The 17,321-nt window shown below is 59.2% G+C and overlaps 2 protein-coding genes across 4 annotated transcripts in view; both read right to left on the bottom strand.

Annotated features, from left to right (window-relative positions):
• LOC138804046 (arylsulfatase L-like) overlaps positions 1 to 1,680 on the bottom strand; it is a 12,921-nt gene extending 11,241 nt beyond the window's left edge. For 2 of the 3 annotated variants that reach the window (XM_069988311.1, XM_069988316.1), the window contains exon 1: positions 679 to 1,680. In XM_069988311.1, coding sequence (XP_069844412.1) covers positions 679 to 857 — 179 coding nt within the window. In that variant the 5' untranslated portion in view covers positions 858 to 1,680. The remainder of the gene's footprint in view (positions 1 to 678) is intronic. The other variant, XM_069988313.1, reaches the window with a different exon arrangement.
• LOC138804036 (matrix-remodeling-associated protein 5-like) lies at positions 1,579 to 17,321 on the bottom strand. Its single transcript, XM_069988309.1, has 5 exons — positions 17,128 to 17,321; positions 16,466 to 16,595; positions 5,837 to 7,112; positions 3,511 to 3,808; positions 1,579 to 2,733 (listed from the first exon to the last, which is right to left on the bottom strand). Exons 3-5 carry the CDS (start codon positions 7,072 to 7,074, stop codon positions 1,579 to 1,581), a joined length of 2,691 nt encoding a protein of 896 aa, XP_069844410.1. The 5' UTR covers positions 7,075 to 7,112; positions 16,466 to 16,595; positions 17,128 to 17,321.

The raw sequence follows: 17,321 nt of genomic DNA, 5'->3' as shown, positions 1-17,321 counted from the left end.
CCCAACGGCCCAAAGCGCAGCTGGAGCCCGGGGCCAAGGTGTGGAGCGCCCGCTCCGCCCACATCCAGGTTCCACCTCTCACATCTGGGTCTCAACCCCTCACATCCGGGTCCAAACCCCTCACATCCAGGTCCAAACCCCTCACATCCGGGTCCTGGCGCCTGCCAGTGGACCTGGAGATAAGTGACATCCTGGTACTCGCCTCCACGTCTGGCTTCCCGGACCTGGAGATCCCTAACATCTGGGTACTCACCACACATCCAGGTTCACGGACCTGGAGGTCCCTAACATCTGGGTACTCACCCCACATCCAGGTTCATGGACCTGGAGGTCCCTAACATCCGAGTACCCAGCCCACATCCAGGTTGACGGACCTGGAGTCCCTAAGATCCGAGTACCCAGCCCACATCCGGGTTCACGGACCTGGAGGTCCCTAACATTTGGGTAGTTCTCATTCCACATGTCGGTCTTGGACCCTCAGTGGATGTGGAGGGACCTGACATCCGGGATCCCCACGTCACATCCGGGTCCTAGACCCTGTCAGTGGAAGGAGAGGAGCGTGACATCCGGGACTCCACATGCCACAGCCAGGCCTGTGCGTGTGATATCCGGGTCGCGCCCAGCACACATCCGGGTCCCTGCCACAGTCCACATCCGGGTTAATGGACGTGGACTTACATAACGTCCGGGTTCCCCATGCAACATCCGGGTCCTGGCCCCTCAGTGGACCTGGAGATAGGTGACATCCGGGTCCCCCAGTCCACATCCGGGTCCTGGCCCCTCAGTGGACCTAAGATAAGTGACATCCGGGTCCCTGACGCCACATCCAGGTGAGTGGACATGGAGGAGGGTGACATCCGGGTCCCCCAGTCCACATCCGGGTCCTAGCCCTTCAGTGGACCTGGAGATAAGTGACATCTGGGTTCCCCAGGCCACATCTGGGTCAGTGAACACGAATGAGGGTGACATCCGGGTCCCTCCCAGTCCACATCTGGGTACTGGCCCCTCAGTGGACATGAAGGAAGGTGACATCCGGGTCCCTCCTCGTCCACATCCGGGTCTTGACCCATCAGTGCATCTGGAGGAAAGTGACATCCGGTTCCTCCATGCCACATCCGGGTCAGTGGACATGGAAGAAAGTGACATCCGGGTCCCTTCTAGTCCACATCCGGGTCCTGGCCCCTCAGTCAGTGGACCCGGAGATAGGTGACATCCGGTCTTTCCCAGTCCACATCTGGGTCCCTCCCAGTCCACATCCGGGTCCTAGCCTCTCCATGGCCTCTGGTCGGACCGCAGCTTCTGTACAACACGCACAGGTTTGGAGCCCCACATCCGGGCATCTTCCGGCTGGGGTGCAGGAGTCTTGCTGGAGCTGGATATCAGGGTCTCACGCGATTTCCCGGCAACTGAACCCAGCGGCCTAGAGGCAGGAATGAAGCCCCACATCCGGGTCTTCTTGGTCTGTTGCCTGGCAACCAAACGCAGAGGCCTAGACGCTGCAGTGGAGCCCAAAGTCCTGGTATCTTTACTTGGTTGCCCGGCAACCGAACGCCGCGGCCTAGTGGCAGGAATGAAGGCTCACATCCGGGTCTCCTCAGTCCGTCGCCCTGCCATGGCACCCAGCGGCCTAGTGGCGGGAATGAAGCTGAACATCCTGGTCTCCGGCGCGCGGGGGGCGTGTCCGGGCGGCGCCCCGGGGCGGGCGCGGCAGACGTAGGCGCCGCGGTCGCGCTCAGAGGCGGCGCGCACCTCCAGGCTGCCGTCAGCGCCCAGCGTGAAGCGGCCTCGCCTCTGCGGCCCACGAAGCACCAGCCCGCCGGGCAGGTGCCAGGACACCGGAAGCATGGAGGTGGGGCAGCGCAGCCGGAAGCTGCCACTCAGCGCCACACGCAGCGCCGCTCCTGACGCCGCCCCAGGGGGCGGAGTCAGCACCTCAGAGGGTGGAGTCGGTGCGTCAGAGGGCGGACTCAGTGCCCAAGATGGCGGGGCAGGCGCGTGATGGGGCGGAGCTGGCGCACCAGTGGGCGGAGCCAACGCCTCAGAGGGCGCAGTCAGCGCCCAATATGGCGGGGCAGGTGTGTGACGGGGCGGAGCTGGCGCACCAGGGGGCGGAGTCAACGCCTCAGAGGACGGAGCCAAAGCCGCAGGGGGCAGAGCCCGCGCCCACCATGGTCGCAGCCGCACCCACATCCGGGCTTCGCCTGCCGGGTTGCGCGCAACACACACCACGGCGTAGCTGCCACCGCTGCGCAGCGCACGCACATCCGGGATTTCCAACGTCCCCTGCGCATCCACGCTGATCCCTCCCCCAGTGCGACTGCCATACGGGACTGGAAGTACCAGCCCCCCTGGAAGTTCCCACAGCAGGTGGGGCTCGGGGACGCCATCCGCCTGGCAGCACACGCGCAGATGCACCATGGGGGAGACCCGGATGTCGTCGTTCACGTCGTCATGGACGTCAGGCGTGACCCGGATGCGCGGCGCCCGCAGCTGCACGTGTAGGCGCACGGTGGCGCGCCGGCCCCGCCCCGCCACGCACGTGAACGTGCCTGCGTCGGCCCGCCGGGCCCCCCGCAGGCGCAGACGCCCGTCTGGCAGCACCCGGATGTGGGCGTCCTCCGGGCCGGAAGTGATGGCCACAGACTGGGAGGCCGGCGTCAGCCAGGTCACTGCGCGCGACCCCTGGGTCACGGGGCACGTGAGGGTCACGGGGGCGCCGTAGGGGACGGAGAGCTCGGGGGGTAGCGGGGCGGAAGCGGAAGTGGGAGATGAAGAGGAAGCAGGAAGTGAAGCAGGAAGAAAAGGGGAAGCAGGAAGTGAAGAGGAACCAGGAAGTGAAGAGGAACCAGGAAGTGAAGAGGAAGAGGAAACAGGAAATGAAGAGGAAACAGGAAATGAAGAAGGAAGAGACTGAGAGGAAGAGGAAGAAGGAAAGGAAGAGGAAGAAGAGGAAACATGAGAAGAAGCATGTAGAGATGGAGAAGAGGAAGAAGAAGGAAAAGAAGAGGAAGCAGGAAAAGAATGTGAAGAAGAGGAAGAAGGAAGAGACTGAGAAGAGGAAGAGGAAGGAAAGGAAGAAGGAAGAGACTGAGAAGAGGAAGAAGAAGAAGGAAGAGATTGAGAGGAAGAGAACAGGAAGGGATGAGAGGAAGAGGAAGAAGGAAAGGAAGAGGAAGAAGGAAAAGAAGCAGAGGAGGAAGCAGAGGAAGAGGAAGAAGATGAAGGATGGTGAGAGGAAGAGGAAGGAAGAGATGGAGAGGAAGAAGGAAAGGAAGAGGAAGAGGGAAAGGAAGAGGAAGAAGAAGTTGAATGATGTTGAGAGGAAGAGGAAGAAGAAGGAAGTGATTGAGAGAAAGAGGAAGAAGGAAAGGAAGAGGAAACAGGAAATGAAGAGGGAGAGGAAGAAGGAAGTGACTGAGAGGAAGAGGAAGAACCCACCCCAGGCCCCGCCCCCCCACCCGTGGTCACACATCCGAGGTCTAACGCAGGCCCCAGGTCCCAGATCCCCACACTCCCATCAGGCCTCGCGACCTGAATATCCGGGTCTCTCAGGACACCGGATGGGACGTGGAGGCGGTGGTGGGCAGTGCAGTCCTCCCTGGGGTCGGCGTCCTGGGTCACGGGGGTCACGGGAAGCCGGGGTTGCAGATAGGAGGTGCCTGGCCCAGCTGCCAACTCCACGCGCAGCCGTGCATGTGCGTCGCCCACGGCGTTGCGCGCCATGCACACGTACTCCCCCGCGTCGCGTGACGTCACCGGACGCACGGAGAGCGTGCCGTTGGGAAAGGCACGGACCCGGATGTCAGAGCTGGGGAGGGGAGAGGGAGGGAGGGAAGGAAGGAAGGAAGGAAGGTGGGAAGGGTGAAGGAAGGATTGGAGGGAAGGAAGGAGAGAATGTAGGGAAGGAAGGATTGGAGGGAAGGATTGGAGGGTAGGAAGGATGGAAGGATCGGAGGGAAGGAAGGAAAGATTGGACGGAAGGAAAGATGGAAGGATTGGAGAGAAGTAAGGAAGGATTGGAGGGAAGGATGGAAGGAAGGATTAGAGGGAAGGAAGGATGGAAGGATTGGAGGGAAGGAAGGATTGGAGGGAGGGAAGGAAGGATTGGAGGGAAGGAAGGATGGAAGGATTGGAGGGAAGGAAGGAAGGATTGGAGGGAAGGAAGGATAGAAGGATTGGTGGGAAGGAAGGAGGAATGTAGGGAAGGGAGGTTGGAAGGAAGGAGGGAATGTAGGGAAGGAAGGATGGAAGGAAGGAAGGATTGGAGGGAAGGAAGGAAGGATCGGAGGGAAGGAACCAAGAAGGGAAGAAAGGAAGGAAGAAGGGAAGGAAGAAAGGAGGGAGGGAAGGAAGGAAGGAGGGAAGGAAGGAGGGAAGGAAGGAGGGAAGAAAGTAATAGGAGGAAAGACCATAAGGGAAGACAAATTTGAAGCCAATGTTAGTTATTCGCACATGTGACATATGCATCCAATACTCATCTTGTATCGATCCCTGATCGATCATCTACCAATGATCGATCACTAGGGTTCTACCTTGCGATCTGGCAAGCCAGGACCTATTGAAAGATTAAAAATTGACCATTACCATTACTAACTTGCTAACTGCTGATTCTGCTTCTATAAACTTGCTTACGCTGGCACTGACCCTTCCCTTCCCAAAAATGAGTTAAGAAGTTTCAGGGACCAGATGCCAGCCCCAGGACAAGGTCAGTGGTAGTAGATAAAGAACAGACAGTACGTGTTCCTCAGTTCCCATTTAGAAATTCCCCAGACAGGACCTTGAGATAACGACCACCTGGCAAGACCACAAGCTAAGCCAAATGTCAACCAATCATAGGCCTGTAACCATGTAAGCCCCCCCTTAAACCAACCATGGGCCAGTCATTTTACAAAGAGTGTTACAAAATTTTTCGCGTGGCAAAGTGATTGTTGGTGTATATGGTGACCTTTAAATGGACCAATCATGGGATGCTTTGTGTTATGCGTTAATCTTGTGGTTTTTGCCTTTAAAAAGGGCTTGTAATCGCTGCTGGGGGCTCCCTGTCTGCTCGGGACAGAGAGTCCGTTTGCGCAAACGTCAAATAAACTCCTCTTGCTTATTGCATCTCCCGGCCTGGAGTCTGAGTTTTCTGGGGTGCCCTCCTGTTGACGAAAGTATCCTAGGGGACTAGGGTCTTTCACTATCAATTACCTATTCACTGCTAATGAATCTACCATCCCCACCTCATCTCTATCAATATTTAATCGATAATCGATTTGTTATCTATGGCCTACTGTGTCTATGTCATCTGTCTAATCCATCCTCTATCAATTAACTATCTATCAAGGGGTATCATCTTTATCCCAACTATGGGTGGATAGATGGATGGGTGGATGGATGAGTGGATGGATGGGTGGATGGATGGATGGGTGGATGGATGGGTAGATGGATGGGTGGATGGATGGGTAGATGGATGGGTGGATGGATGGGTAGATGGATGGATGGATGGGTGGATGGATGGGTGGGTGGATGGATGAGTGGATGGGTGGATGGATGGAGGGATGGATGGATGGGTGGATGGATGGATGTGTGGATGGGTGGATGGATGGATGGATGGACGGAGGGGTGGATGGATGGATGGATGGGTGGGTGGATGGATGGATGGAAGGGTGGATGGGTGGGTGGATGGATGGATGGGTAGATGGATGAATTAATGGATGGGTGGATGGATGGATGGGTGAGTGGATGGATGGATCGATGGGTGGATGGATGGGTGGATGGATGAGTGGATGGATGGATGTGTGGATGGGTAGATGCATGGGTGGATGGATGGATGCCCCCCACTTCCCACACTCACCTGCTCCCAGCATCCACCAGGCGCCCATCTGGCAGCCTCCAGAACACGCGTGGGGCGGGGTCCCCGCGCGCGTGGCAGTGCAGTGTGAGGTCAGCGCCGTGGGGCACGGGCGTGGCGAGCGGGCCTCGGGGTCGGACGCTGGGGGGGAGACGCGGGTGCGTGGGCGTGACTTCGACGTGCACGGTGCGTTTTGCGCTGCTTAGCGCGTTGGCGGCTACGCACTCGTACTCACCGGCATGGCGCGGGGCCTGCAGGCGGCGCAGCACCAGCGTGCCATTGGGGAGGACGTAGATGTCGCTGAGTCGAGGGTGCGTGTGCACATGCACGGGTCTCGCGTAGGTCCCGTCAGGTAGACGCCAGTGTAGGGCCGCAGGGGGCCAGGCCTGGGCTGTGCAGGGCAGGTGCAGGGTGAGGCCTGCGTGGGCCGACACGAACTCCGTGGGTGCCTCGCGCAGCACGGGGGGAGCGGGGGAGGCGTGCATGACATTTCCACGTGTGTCAGAGCCACGCATGCGCACTTCATGTGTATCAGGTGAGTGTGGAAGGGATGTGATCGTGTCGCTTTCACGAGTGATATTTCCACATGTGACCATTGTGTGAGTGTCAGATTCATGCGTGACATTTACACGCGTGACAGATCCATGCATGTGCGGTCCAAGAGTATCAGGGCCATGCAGAAGGGACCTGATCGCGTCCATTCCATGGGTGACATTTTCACACGTGACATTTTCACGCGTGTCAGGTCTATGAATAATGGACCTGATCGTGTCCGTTCCACGCCTGTCATATCCAAGCGTGACATTTGCACGCATGTCTGATCCATGTATGTGCATTCTAAGAGTGTCAGGTCCACACAGAAGGGGTCTGATCGTGTCCCTTTCACGCGTGACATTTCCACGTGTGACCATCATCTGAGAGTCAGGTCCACGCGTGACATTTCCACTGGGGTTAGGCCTATGAATAACGGACATGATTGTGTCCCTTTCACGCGTGACATTTACACGTGTGACATTTACACGTGTGACATTTCCACGCATGTCAGATGCAGTTATGTGCATTTCACGCGTGTCCAGTGAGTGTGGAAGGCATCTGATCGTGTCCGTGTCACGTGTGACATTTTCACACGTGATCATCAAGTCAGTGGCAGGCCTACGCGTGTCCAGTTTGCTCCTGTGAGGTCCACGCCTGTCCTTTCCACGCGTGTCCATCGTGCCAGCGTCAGATCCACTCGTGTCCATCCCATGTGTGTCCGGCACAGCTGGGGTCAGCTCCACGCCTGGGGATGGACAGACGGACGGAGGGAGGGACAGGGCGTTGGATAAAGGCCCCTGTGCTGGTCGGAGACAGTGCTCTGTCCCTCTGTCTGTCTGTCCATCCGGCTGTCCATCTCTCTGTCCGTCTGTCTATCCATCTGTCAGTATGTCTATGTCTGTCTGTCTGTCCCTCTGTCTGTTCGTCTGTCTACTTGTCCGTCTGTCTGTCCATCTGTCTGTCCATCCGTTTCTCTGTCCCTCTGTCTCTCTGTCCCTCTGTTTGTCCCTCTGTCTCTCTGTCTGTCCATCTGTCTATCCATCCATCAGTCCATCCGTCTATCTGTCCATGTGTCTGTGTCGCTCCATCCACCGATGTATCTGTCTGTCCATTCATCTGTCCATCCATCTACTGTCTGTCTACCTACCTGTGTATCCTTCCTTCCGTCCATCTCTCTCTCTCTCTCTCTCTCTCTCTCTCTCTCTCTCTCTCTCTCTCTCTCTCTCTCTGTCTATGGCTCTGTTTGTCTATCTGTCCATTGCTCTGTCTGTCTATCTATGATTCTGTGTATTTGTCCACTGGTCCATCCATCTAGCTATCTGTCCATCTGTCGTCCACCTGTCTCTCTATCTATCTGTCTGCCTGTCTGTCTGGTGTCTGTCTACCTATCTATCTATACATCCATCAGTCCGTCCGTCTGTCTACCCACCCACCTGTCCATGTTATCTCTTTCAATCCATCCATCCATCCACCCGTCTGTCTATCCATCCATCTGTCCATCTGTCTCTCTGACTGTGTATGCCTCTGTCTGTCTATCTGTCCATTGGTCCATCTATCCATCTGTTCATCTGTCCATCTGTTCATCTCTCTGTCCATTCTTCTATCTGTCTCTATGGCTCTGTCTATCCGTCCATTGGTCTGTCTGTCTATCTATCTATCTGTCTGTCTGTCTGTCTGTGTACCTATCCATCCATCCAACCATGTATGTTTCTATCTGTCTGTCTGTCTATCCATCCATCTGTCCATGTATCTCTGTCTGTCTGTCTCTCTATGGCTCTGTCTGTCCATCCTTCCATTGGTCGGTCGGTCTGTCTGTCTCTTTCTATCTATCTGTCCATGTCTCTAGTATATGTCTCTCTATGGCTCTGTCTATCCGTCCATCAGTCTATCTGTTTATCCATCCATCAGTCCATGTATCTCTCTGTCTGTCTCTCTATGGCTCTGTCTATCTGTCCATTGGTTTATCTGTCTGTCTACCTATCTGTCCATCTGTCCTTCTATCTGTCTGTCCGTCCATCTGTCCACCTGTCTCTGTATCCATCCGTCTGTCTGGTGTCTGTCTTCAGCCATCAGTCTGTCTGTCTGTCTACCCATCCATCTGTCCATCTATCTCTTTGTCTATGGCTCTGTCTATCTGTCCATTGGTCTATCTATCCATCCAGCTGTCTGTCTGTCTACCTATCTATCCATCCATCCAACCATGTACGTTTCCATGTCTGTCTGTCTCTCCATCCATCCGTCCCTGTATCTCTCTGTCTATCTGTCTATGGCTCTGTCTATCCGTCCATTTGTTTATCTATTTATCTATCAGTCTATCTGTCTGTCTATCTATCTGTCCATCTGTCTGTCTACTGTCTGTCTACCTGTCTATCCGTCCTTCTGTCCATCTGTCTGTCTCTCTATGGCTCTGTCTATCCGTCCATTCATCCGTCTATCCACCTATCTGTCTGTCTGTCTGTCTGTCTATCCATCCGTCCCTCTATCTGTCTGCTCTATGTCTGTCTGCCTGTCTGTCCGTGCGTGTGTGTTTGTCTCCCCAGACATCCTGTGCCCCACACGGCCAGGAACACAGACAACAGACAGAGTAAAGGACTTCGCCCCTCCCCTCCCCATGCCCTCTGCCCTCCCAGTGACCCCTGACCTCCCTGTGACCTCTCCATGACCTCTGACTACTCTGTGACCTCTTACCTCCTGTGACTCCTGGCTTCCCCATGACCTCTGACCTCCCAGTGACCCTCCCGAGACCTCCCCGTGACCTCTCCATGACCCCTGAGTTCCCCATGACCTTTGACCTCCCATCCACTTCTCACCTGCCCATGGCCTCTCACCTCCCCGTGACCTCTCCATGACCTCTGACCTCTCTGCAACCACTGACCCGACTGTGACCCCTGATTTCCCTGTGACCTTTGACCCCCATGACCCTAACCTCCCCCTGACCTCTGACCGTCTTGTATCCTCCCTGTGACCTCTAACCTCCACCTCCTATCTGGCTCCCCTCAGTCCCCCGCCCCCACGCCAAGAGCCTGCAGGAAACAGATGGGTAAACTGAGGCTCACCCGTGTCCAGCTCGTTCCAGGCCCCACGGGGCAGGGTCATGGCGGGCGGGGCCGGGGATCGTGGGTCAAAGGTCCCAGGGTCACCGTCGGGGGAAGCAGCAGGACGGGAAGGGAGGGCATCCGGGGCACGGCCGTGCAGGGTCGTGACCACGGGGTCACGGGGGTTTGCCGTGGGGCCCGGCCGGGCGCGGTGGGCTTTGTGCTGTTGCCCCCGCCTGCGGCCGCCGCCAAGCCTCCTGGAGGGCGGAAGTAAGGAGGCCGGAAGTGAGGAGGACGGAAGTGCAGAGGTCGGAGCAGCGGATGCTCCAGGGGTGGAGGCCGGAAGTGGGGATGTCCGTGTTGAAACCGGAAGTAGAGAGGTCCGTGGGGAGACTGAAAGTGTGGAAGTCAGAAGTGGGGATCTCCGAGTGGTAACCGGAAGTCGGGTGGTCCGACTGGAGACCGGAAGTGGGGAGGTCCGTGGGGAAACCGGAGGTGTGGAAGCCGGAAGTGGGGATCTCTCCGTCGAAAACGGAAGTGGGTAGGCCGAAGTAGTTGAGGCCGTAAGTGGGGATTTCCGAGTGGAAACCGGAAGTGGGGAAACAGGAAGTGGGGTGGTCCGAATGGAGACCGGAAGTGGGGATCTCCGCGTGGAGACCGGAAGTGTAGATCTGCGAGTGGAGCCCAGAAGTGGGGATGTTCGAGACAAAACCGGAAATGTGGAAGCCGGAAGTGGGGTGGTCCGAGTGGAGACCGGAAGTAGGAATTTTCGAGTGGAAACTGGAAGTGTGGAAGCAGGAAGTGCGGGGGTCCGAGTGGAGACAGGAAGTGGAGAGGTCCGCGGGGAGAGCAGAAGTGGGTAGGCGGAAGTAGTGAAGACAGGAAGTGGTGATGTTCGAGTGGAAACCAGCAGTGTGGAGACCAGAAGTGGGGTGGTCTGAGTGGAGACCGGAAGTGGTGAGGTCTGAGTGGAGACCGGAAGTGGGTCGGCGGAAGACACGGAGACCGGAAGTGGGGATATTTGCGTCAAAACCGGAAGTGTGGAAAACGGAAGTGTGGACGCCGGAAGCAGGGAGGTCTCCGTGGAGACCGGAAGCAGGGTGGGCGGGGCCCAGAAGTCACCCGTGCCGCGGCCGCGCACGCGCGCCAGGATGCGCGCCCAGTGCTCGGGCCGGATGTGCTCGGCAGCCACTGGCGGGCGCGGGCGGCGCGGCAAGGCGGGCTCGAACCCGCGGCCGGCAGGGGCGGCACGCGGGGCGGGAGGAGGAGGCGGAGGCGGCGGACGCCGTTGCTGCCCACGCCCGGGGCCGCCCGCAGGACGCCGACGCCACAGCTGCGCTTCCCCGGTGCCCGGGCCTGAGCTCGGTGTGTCAACAATGATGTCAGCACGGCGAGACGCCCCCGCGGCCGCTTCCGCAGCGGCGCCCGCCATCTTGGAATCCGCCATTTTTGAATCCGCCATCTTGGCCTCCACCATCTTGGAATCCGCCATCTTAATTCCCTCAATCTTGGATTCCTCCATCTGGGATTCCGCCATGTTGGTTCCCTCCATCTTTGATTCCACCACCTTGTTTTCGGCCATCTTTATTCCTTCCATCTTGTTTTCTGCCATCTTGATTCCTTCCATCTTGGATTCCGCCATGTTGCTTTCCACGATCTTGTTTCCCTCCATTTTGGATTTCGCCATCTTGGCGTCCACCATCTTGGAATCCGCCATGTTGGTGTCGGCCATGTTGGATTCGGCCATCTTGGTTCCCTCCATCTTGGATTCCTCCATCTTGTTTCTCTCCATGTTTGATTCCACCATCTTGGTGTCCACCATATTGGAATCCGCCATCTTAATTCTCTCCATCTTGTTTTCCGCCATCTTGTTGCCTTTCATCTTTGATTCTGCCATCTTGTTTTTGGCCATCTTGCTTTCCGTCATCTTGGATTCTTCCATCTTTGATTCCGCCATCTTGGCTTCTGCCATCTTGTCCCCCGCTGCCCCACCCACGCTGACGTCCGCATCCCAGCGTGCCATCCCCAGCGCGTTGGCGGCCACGCACACATAGCGTCCAGTGTGCTGCGGACCCAGTGCGGGCAGCGTCAGTGTCCCGTCCGCCCCGACCCCGACGCCGTCCGTCCCCAGCTCCGTCCCCGCCCAGGCCCAGCGCCCGCCCGGCAGCAGCCAGCCCACGCGCGCCACCGGCTCCGCCTCCGCTCGGCAGCCCAGCCGCAGCGCGGCGCCCACAGGCAGCGCCAGAGCCGTGGCCGCTGGTGCCTGCGACGCCACCACGAACACGCGCTGCGCCCGGCCTGCCATGGCGGCCTCAAAGCCACCGTAGGCCACAGGGCCCGGGGCTGCAGATGGGACGTAGGCCGCGGGGGCTGTGGCTTCAGAGGCATCAAAGGCCGCGGGGCCTGGGGCTGCAGACGGGGCTGCGGGGCCTGTGGCTTCAGAGGTGTCAAAGGCTGCACGGCCTGTGGCTTCAGACACGGTGTAGGCTGCGGGGCCTATGGCTTTCTCCTTTGTGTAGGCCTCAGATCCTATGGCTTTTTCCTCAGTGAAGGCCTCGAATTCTATGGCTTCATTTGCACCATAGGCCTCGGATTCTATGGCTTCATTCACAGCGTAAGCCTCGGACTCTATGGCTTTTTCTTCACCATAGGTCTCAGATTTTGTGGCTTTTTCTTCAGTGTAGGCCTCGGATCTCATGGCTTCATCTGAGCCATAGGCACTGGATCCTTTGGCTTTCTCCTCAGTGTAGGCCTCATTCTATGGCTTCATTCACGTCATAGGCCTCAGATTTGATGGATTTCTCCTCAGCATAGGCCTGGGATCCTGTGGCTTTCTCCTCAGGGTAGGCCTCGGATCTTGTGGCTTTTTCCTCAGCGTAGGCCTCAGATCTCGTGGCTTTCTCCTCAGCGTAGGCCTTGGATCCTATGGCTTCATTCACACCATAGGCCTCAGATTCCATGGCTTCCTCCTCCACGTAGGCCCCGGACCCCGTGGCTCCGTCCCCGCCGTAGGCCACGTGCCGTGCCTCGGTTTCCCCGCGGCGCCCCACTCGGGCCTCGCAGCGGTACCATCCAGCATCAGCATGGCGCACCCCGCGGATCTCCAGCGTTGTCCCCCTGTCATGGCCGCCGTCCTCATCGCCCCGCAGGACGGAGCCGTCGGGCCGCGTCCAGGCCACGCGTGGCGTTTCCGAGCCCTGCGCCGCACAGTGCAGCCGCAGAGTCTGCCCCGGGGTCACCACGTGCACGTCATCGGGGTCATCACGGGGGTCGAGGGTCACCCAGGGCGCGTCCTCCGGGTCCTCGGGGCCATGCACGCACGCCGTCCACGTCAGATGTATGTGTGGCCCGCGCAGCCCGGCCCAGTGCAGCGTCAGCTCGGGCTGCAGAAGCCAGGCAGGCCGCGCCCACAGCCGGGCCACCATGCCCGGAAGTGACATCGGCGACGATGACGACGCACCAGGGCCGCGAACCAGGCGGTAGGCCTTGCCCACATCCGGGTCATGGACATCCGGGAAACTGGCCTCAGGGTGGGCGTGGCCTCCATCCTGGTCATACCTGGGGCCTACATCCGGGTCTCTGCCTCAGAGTGGGCGGGGCCCTCATCCGGATCATTGACATCAGGGTCTCTGTCCTCAGGGTGGGCAGGGCCCTCATCCATGTCCCGGACATCCGGGTCTCTAGCCTCAGAGTGGGCGTGGCCTCCATCCTGGTCATACTCGGGGCCTACATCTGGGTCTCTGCAGGGCCCTCATCTGGGTCATTGACATCCGGGTCTCTGTCCTGAGTGTGGGCGGGGCCTATGTCCTGATCATACTCATGGCCTACATCCGGGTGTCTGTCCTGCTGGCGGGAGGGCCCTACATCCGGGTCTCGGGCTTGATACATATAGCCTACATCCGGGTATTTGTCCTGCAGATGGGTGTGGCCTACAACCGGGTCTCTGTCCTGAGCGTGGGCAGGGCCTACATCAGGGTCTCTGGCTCCCTGGTGGATGTGGCCTCTATCAGGGTTCCTGGTTCGATGGTGGGCATGGCCTACATCCGAGTCTGTGGCCTGATACATATGGTCCACATCTGGGTCTCCGCCCTGACGGTGGGCGTGGCCTACATCCGAGGACCTGTCCTGATACAGCTCATCCCCATCAGGGTCTCCGCCCGAGGTTTGGGCGTGGCCTTCCCGGAATCCATCTCCCAGGTCCCCATCCGGGTGGGCGTGGCCCAGCGCCTCCAGGTCCCAGCGCAGCATCAGCGCGACGTCATCAGTATCATCATCGCCTCCCAGCAGGCGGCGGGCATGTGCGAGGTGGTCAGGGTCGGCATAGCAGACGAGGGCGGCACTGAGTGTCAGGCGCACGTGCGCAGGGGTGTCGGGGGCGAGGCCGGGCCGCACGTCGAGGTCGCGCACGACGGGCGCGCGCCGCAGGCGGCAGGCAATGTGGGCGGTGCGGCCACGGGCGTCTGTCAGCCTCAGCCGCACCTCGCCCACATCCTCCCAGTCCTCCACTTCCTCTTCCTCTGCCTCCACTTCTGCTTCTGGCGGCTCCTCGCCATCCGCCGGGTCAGTGTGGATGCGCGGCGACCGACAGCGCATGCGTGGCAGCAGGCGACGCAGGTCCAGGCCGCGGCGGTCAGCGGGGCTGGCGCAGGCCGCGCACGCCTGTTCCTTCCCACAGCGCAGCACGCCTGCAGGGGGGGACGGGAGAGGGGCGGGGCTGACATGGGACACGACCCCTGGGGAGCCTCGGCCACGCTCCCGCCGCGCCTGACTGGCTGGAGCTCAGCCACGCCTTTCCTGGGGGTTCTCAGCCACGCCCCCGCCATGCCTGACTGGCTGGAGATTGGCCACACCCCCTGCCGAGCCTCAGCCACACCCCTGCCCTGCCTGACTGGCTGGAGCTCAGCCATGCCCCCGTGTCACCTCAGCCACGTCCTCATCTCACCTGACTGGCTGGACCTCGGCCACGCCCCCGTGGAGTCTTAGCCACACCCTCGCCCTGCCTGAGTGGCTGAAGCTGGGCCACACCCTCCCTGTGGAGCCTCAGCAACGTCCCCGCCCCGCCTTAGTGGCTAGACCTTGGCCACGCCCCCTGCAGCTCCTCACTAATGCCCAGCCACGCCCAGCCACACTGCTGCCGTTTTTTACTGGCTGGAGCTCGGCCACGCCCCCCTGGGCACCTCGGCCACGCCTCTGCCCCACGTGACTCGGGGAGCTCGGCTACTCACTTACGCCCAGCCACGACCCCGTCCTTTTTCACTGGCTGTATCTTGGTCACGCTCCCTCTCTGCATCGCCTCAGCCCCGCCCCGCTCTCTCATTGGCCTGCGCTTGACCACGCCCCCTCGGCTCACCTCGGCCCCGCCCCTGCAGGCCCTCCATCCAGCGCGCGCGGCAGCCGCAGGCCCAGGGGTTACCCTGCAGATGCAGCGCGCGCAGCGCGGGTGCGCGGGCCAGGGTGCCGGCAGGCAGCGCTGCCAGGCGGTTCCCGGCCAGGTGCAGCACGCCCAGCGTGCAGGCCGGGACCCCGCGCACACGCAGCGTGGCCAGCGCCTCGGGCGCCAGCGCCGCCAGCCGGTTCCCATCCAGACGCAGCAGCCGCAACGATGCCAGCCCCAGCAGTGCCCATGGGTGCACCGACTCCAGCCGGTTGTGGTCCAGGTACAGCCCGGACAGGCGCCGCAGGCCCCGCAGGGAGCCCGTGTGCAGTGCCCGAAGCTGGTTGTAGCTCAGCTTCAGCACCTGCGTGGGTCAAAGGGGGCGTTTCTGGGATCCTTAGGGCCACTTCGGGGTCACTTCCGCCCCACTTTCAATCTCTTTCACCCCCTTCCGGTCTCACTTCTGCCCTATTTCCCTACCACTTCCTGTCACACTTCTGCTCCACATCCGGCTTCTGCCGAATTCTGCCTCTACTTCCTCCCACTTCCGAGTACATTTCCTCACTTCTTCCATTCCCACTTCTGCCCCAGTCTCACTTCCTCCCTACTTCCGACTCACTTCTGCCCCAGTTCCGGGTCACTTCCTCCCCACTTCCGGCTGATTTCCGCCTCTACTTCCTCCAAGTTCCTCCGCACTTCCGGCCACATTTACGGCCCTACTTCCTGTATCTTCTGGATCCATATCCTCACCACTTCTGCCCCACTTCTGGCTCACTTCTGCCTCACTTCAGCCCCGACTTCCCACTTCCTATCCATTTCCTTCCTTATTTCTGCCCCACTTCCGGTCCTACCCATGGTCCTATTTCCACTTTCTTCCCCTCTTCCGGCTATATATCATTCCCCACTTCTGGGTCACTTCCGCCCCCACTTCCTCCCCACTTCCTTCCCTATTTTCACTCCACTTCCGGATCCATATCCTCACCACTTCCGCCCCACTTCCGCCTTACTTCCGCCCCTACTTCGTCCTGCTTCCTCCCCACTTCCTTCCTTATTTCCACCCCACTTCTCACTTCCGGAACCCTATCCTTACCACTTCCGCCCCACTTCCACCCCTACTTCCTCCCACTTCCTCCCCACTTCCGGCTTATTTTCGTCCCTACTTCTTCACACTTCCTCCCTACTTCCTGATTTCCACTCCACTTCCGGCCCTACTTCCACTTCCAGATCCATATCCTCACTACTTCCGACCCACTTCTGCTCCACTTCCTTCCCTATTTCCACTCAACATCCGGCTGCACTTTCGGCCCTACTTCTTCCCAGGTCCTTATCCATTTCCGTCTCACTTCTGCCCCACTTCCGCCTCCCTTCTGCCTCGACTTCCTTCCATGTCCGTCTCTACTTCCTCCATTGATTCCCTACTTCCTCCCCACTTCCTTTGCTATTTGATCCCCATTTCTGCCTGTCTTCCTCCGCATTTCCCCCCTCCTTCCTCCCTACTCTTTTCCCACTTCCTTCTTCCTCCAACTTCCTTCCCACTTCCAGCCCTACTTCCTCCCACTTCCGTATCTATTTCCTCAAACTTCCGCCCTACTTCCTCCCCTACTTTGTCCCACTTCACTGCGTATTTCTGCCCCACTTCCTGCCAAACTTCCTTCCACTTCCTTCCAATTCCGCCCGCTCCCTGTGCACCTGCAGTGCACCCAGGTCGCTCAGGGCGCCTTCGGTGATGTCCGCGATCTCGTTTCCGTGCAGCAGCAGCAGCTGAAGTCTCGCGAGACCGGAGAAGGAAGCGTGCGTCAGGACCCGGATGTGGTTGAACCTAATTCAACAGATGAGAGGACAGGAAGAGGAAATCAGGAAACCAGCCTGAAAACCAGCGCTGGGAGGGCAGGACTTTTGTTTCCGGGTCAGGGTCAAGAATAATGAATCATTACTCATCATCATCTTCCTTCCTTCCTTCTTTCCTTCCTTTCCTCCCTCGCTTCCTTCCTTCCCTCCCTCCTTCCCTCCTTCCTTCCTTCCTTCCTTCCTTCTTTCCTTCCCTCCTTCCCTCCTTCCTTCCTTCCTTCCTTCCTTCTCTCCCTCCTTCCTTCCTTCCATCCTTCCCTCCTTCCTTCCTTCCTTCCCTCCCTCCCTCCTTCCTTCCCTCCCTCCTTCCTTCCCTCCCTCCTTCTTTCCTTCCCTCTTTCCTTCCTTCCTTCTATCTTCCCTTCCTTCCCTCCATCTTCCTTCCTTCCCTCCTTCTCTCCTTCCTTCTTTCCCTCCTTCCCTCCTTCCCTCCTTCTTTCCTTCCTTCCTTCCTTCCTTCCTCTTCCTTCCCTTCCTTCCCCCCTTCCCCCCCCAGGCCTCACCCCAGGTTCACGCGCTCTATCTTGGGGTCCAGCATGTGGGGCACGGCCCTGAGGCTGCGGAAGGTGCAGTGGAGCTCGGTGGGGACGTAGCAGGCGCAGGTCCTGGGGCAGCGGGTGGCGGGGGCTGGGTGGGTGCCACACAGGAGCAGCAGCAGCAGCAGCGAGGCCCAGGGGCGGGGGCCCCCCATCCTGGG

The sequence above is a fragment of the Dipodomys merriami genome, unplaced genomic scaffold (genome assembly GCF_024711535.1).
Source record: "Dipodomys merriami isolate MVZ:Mamm:240054 unplaced genomic scaffold, mDipMer1.0.p SCAF_353, whole genome shotgun sequence".
Classification (NCBI taxonomy): domain Eukaryota; kingdom Metazoa; phylum Chordata; class Mammalia; order Rodentia; family Heteromyidae; genus Dipodomys; species Dipodomys merriami.
This window is presented reverse-complemented; position numbering and strand designations above follow the sequence as displayed.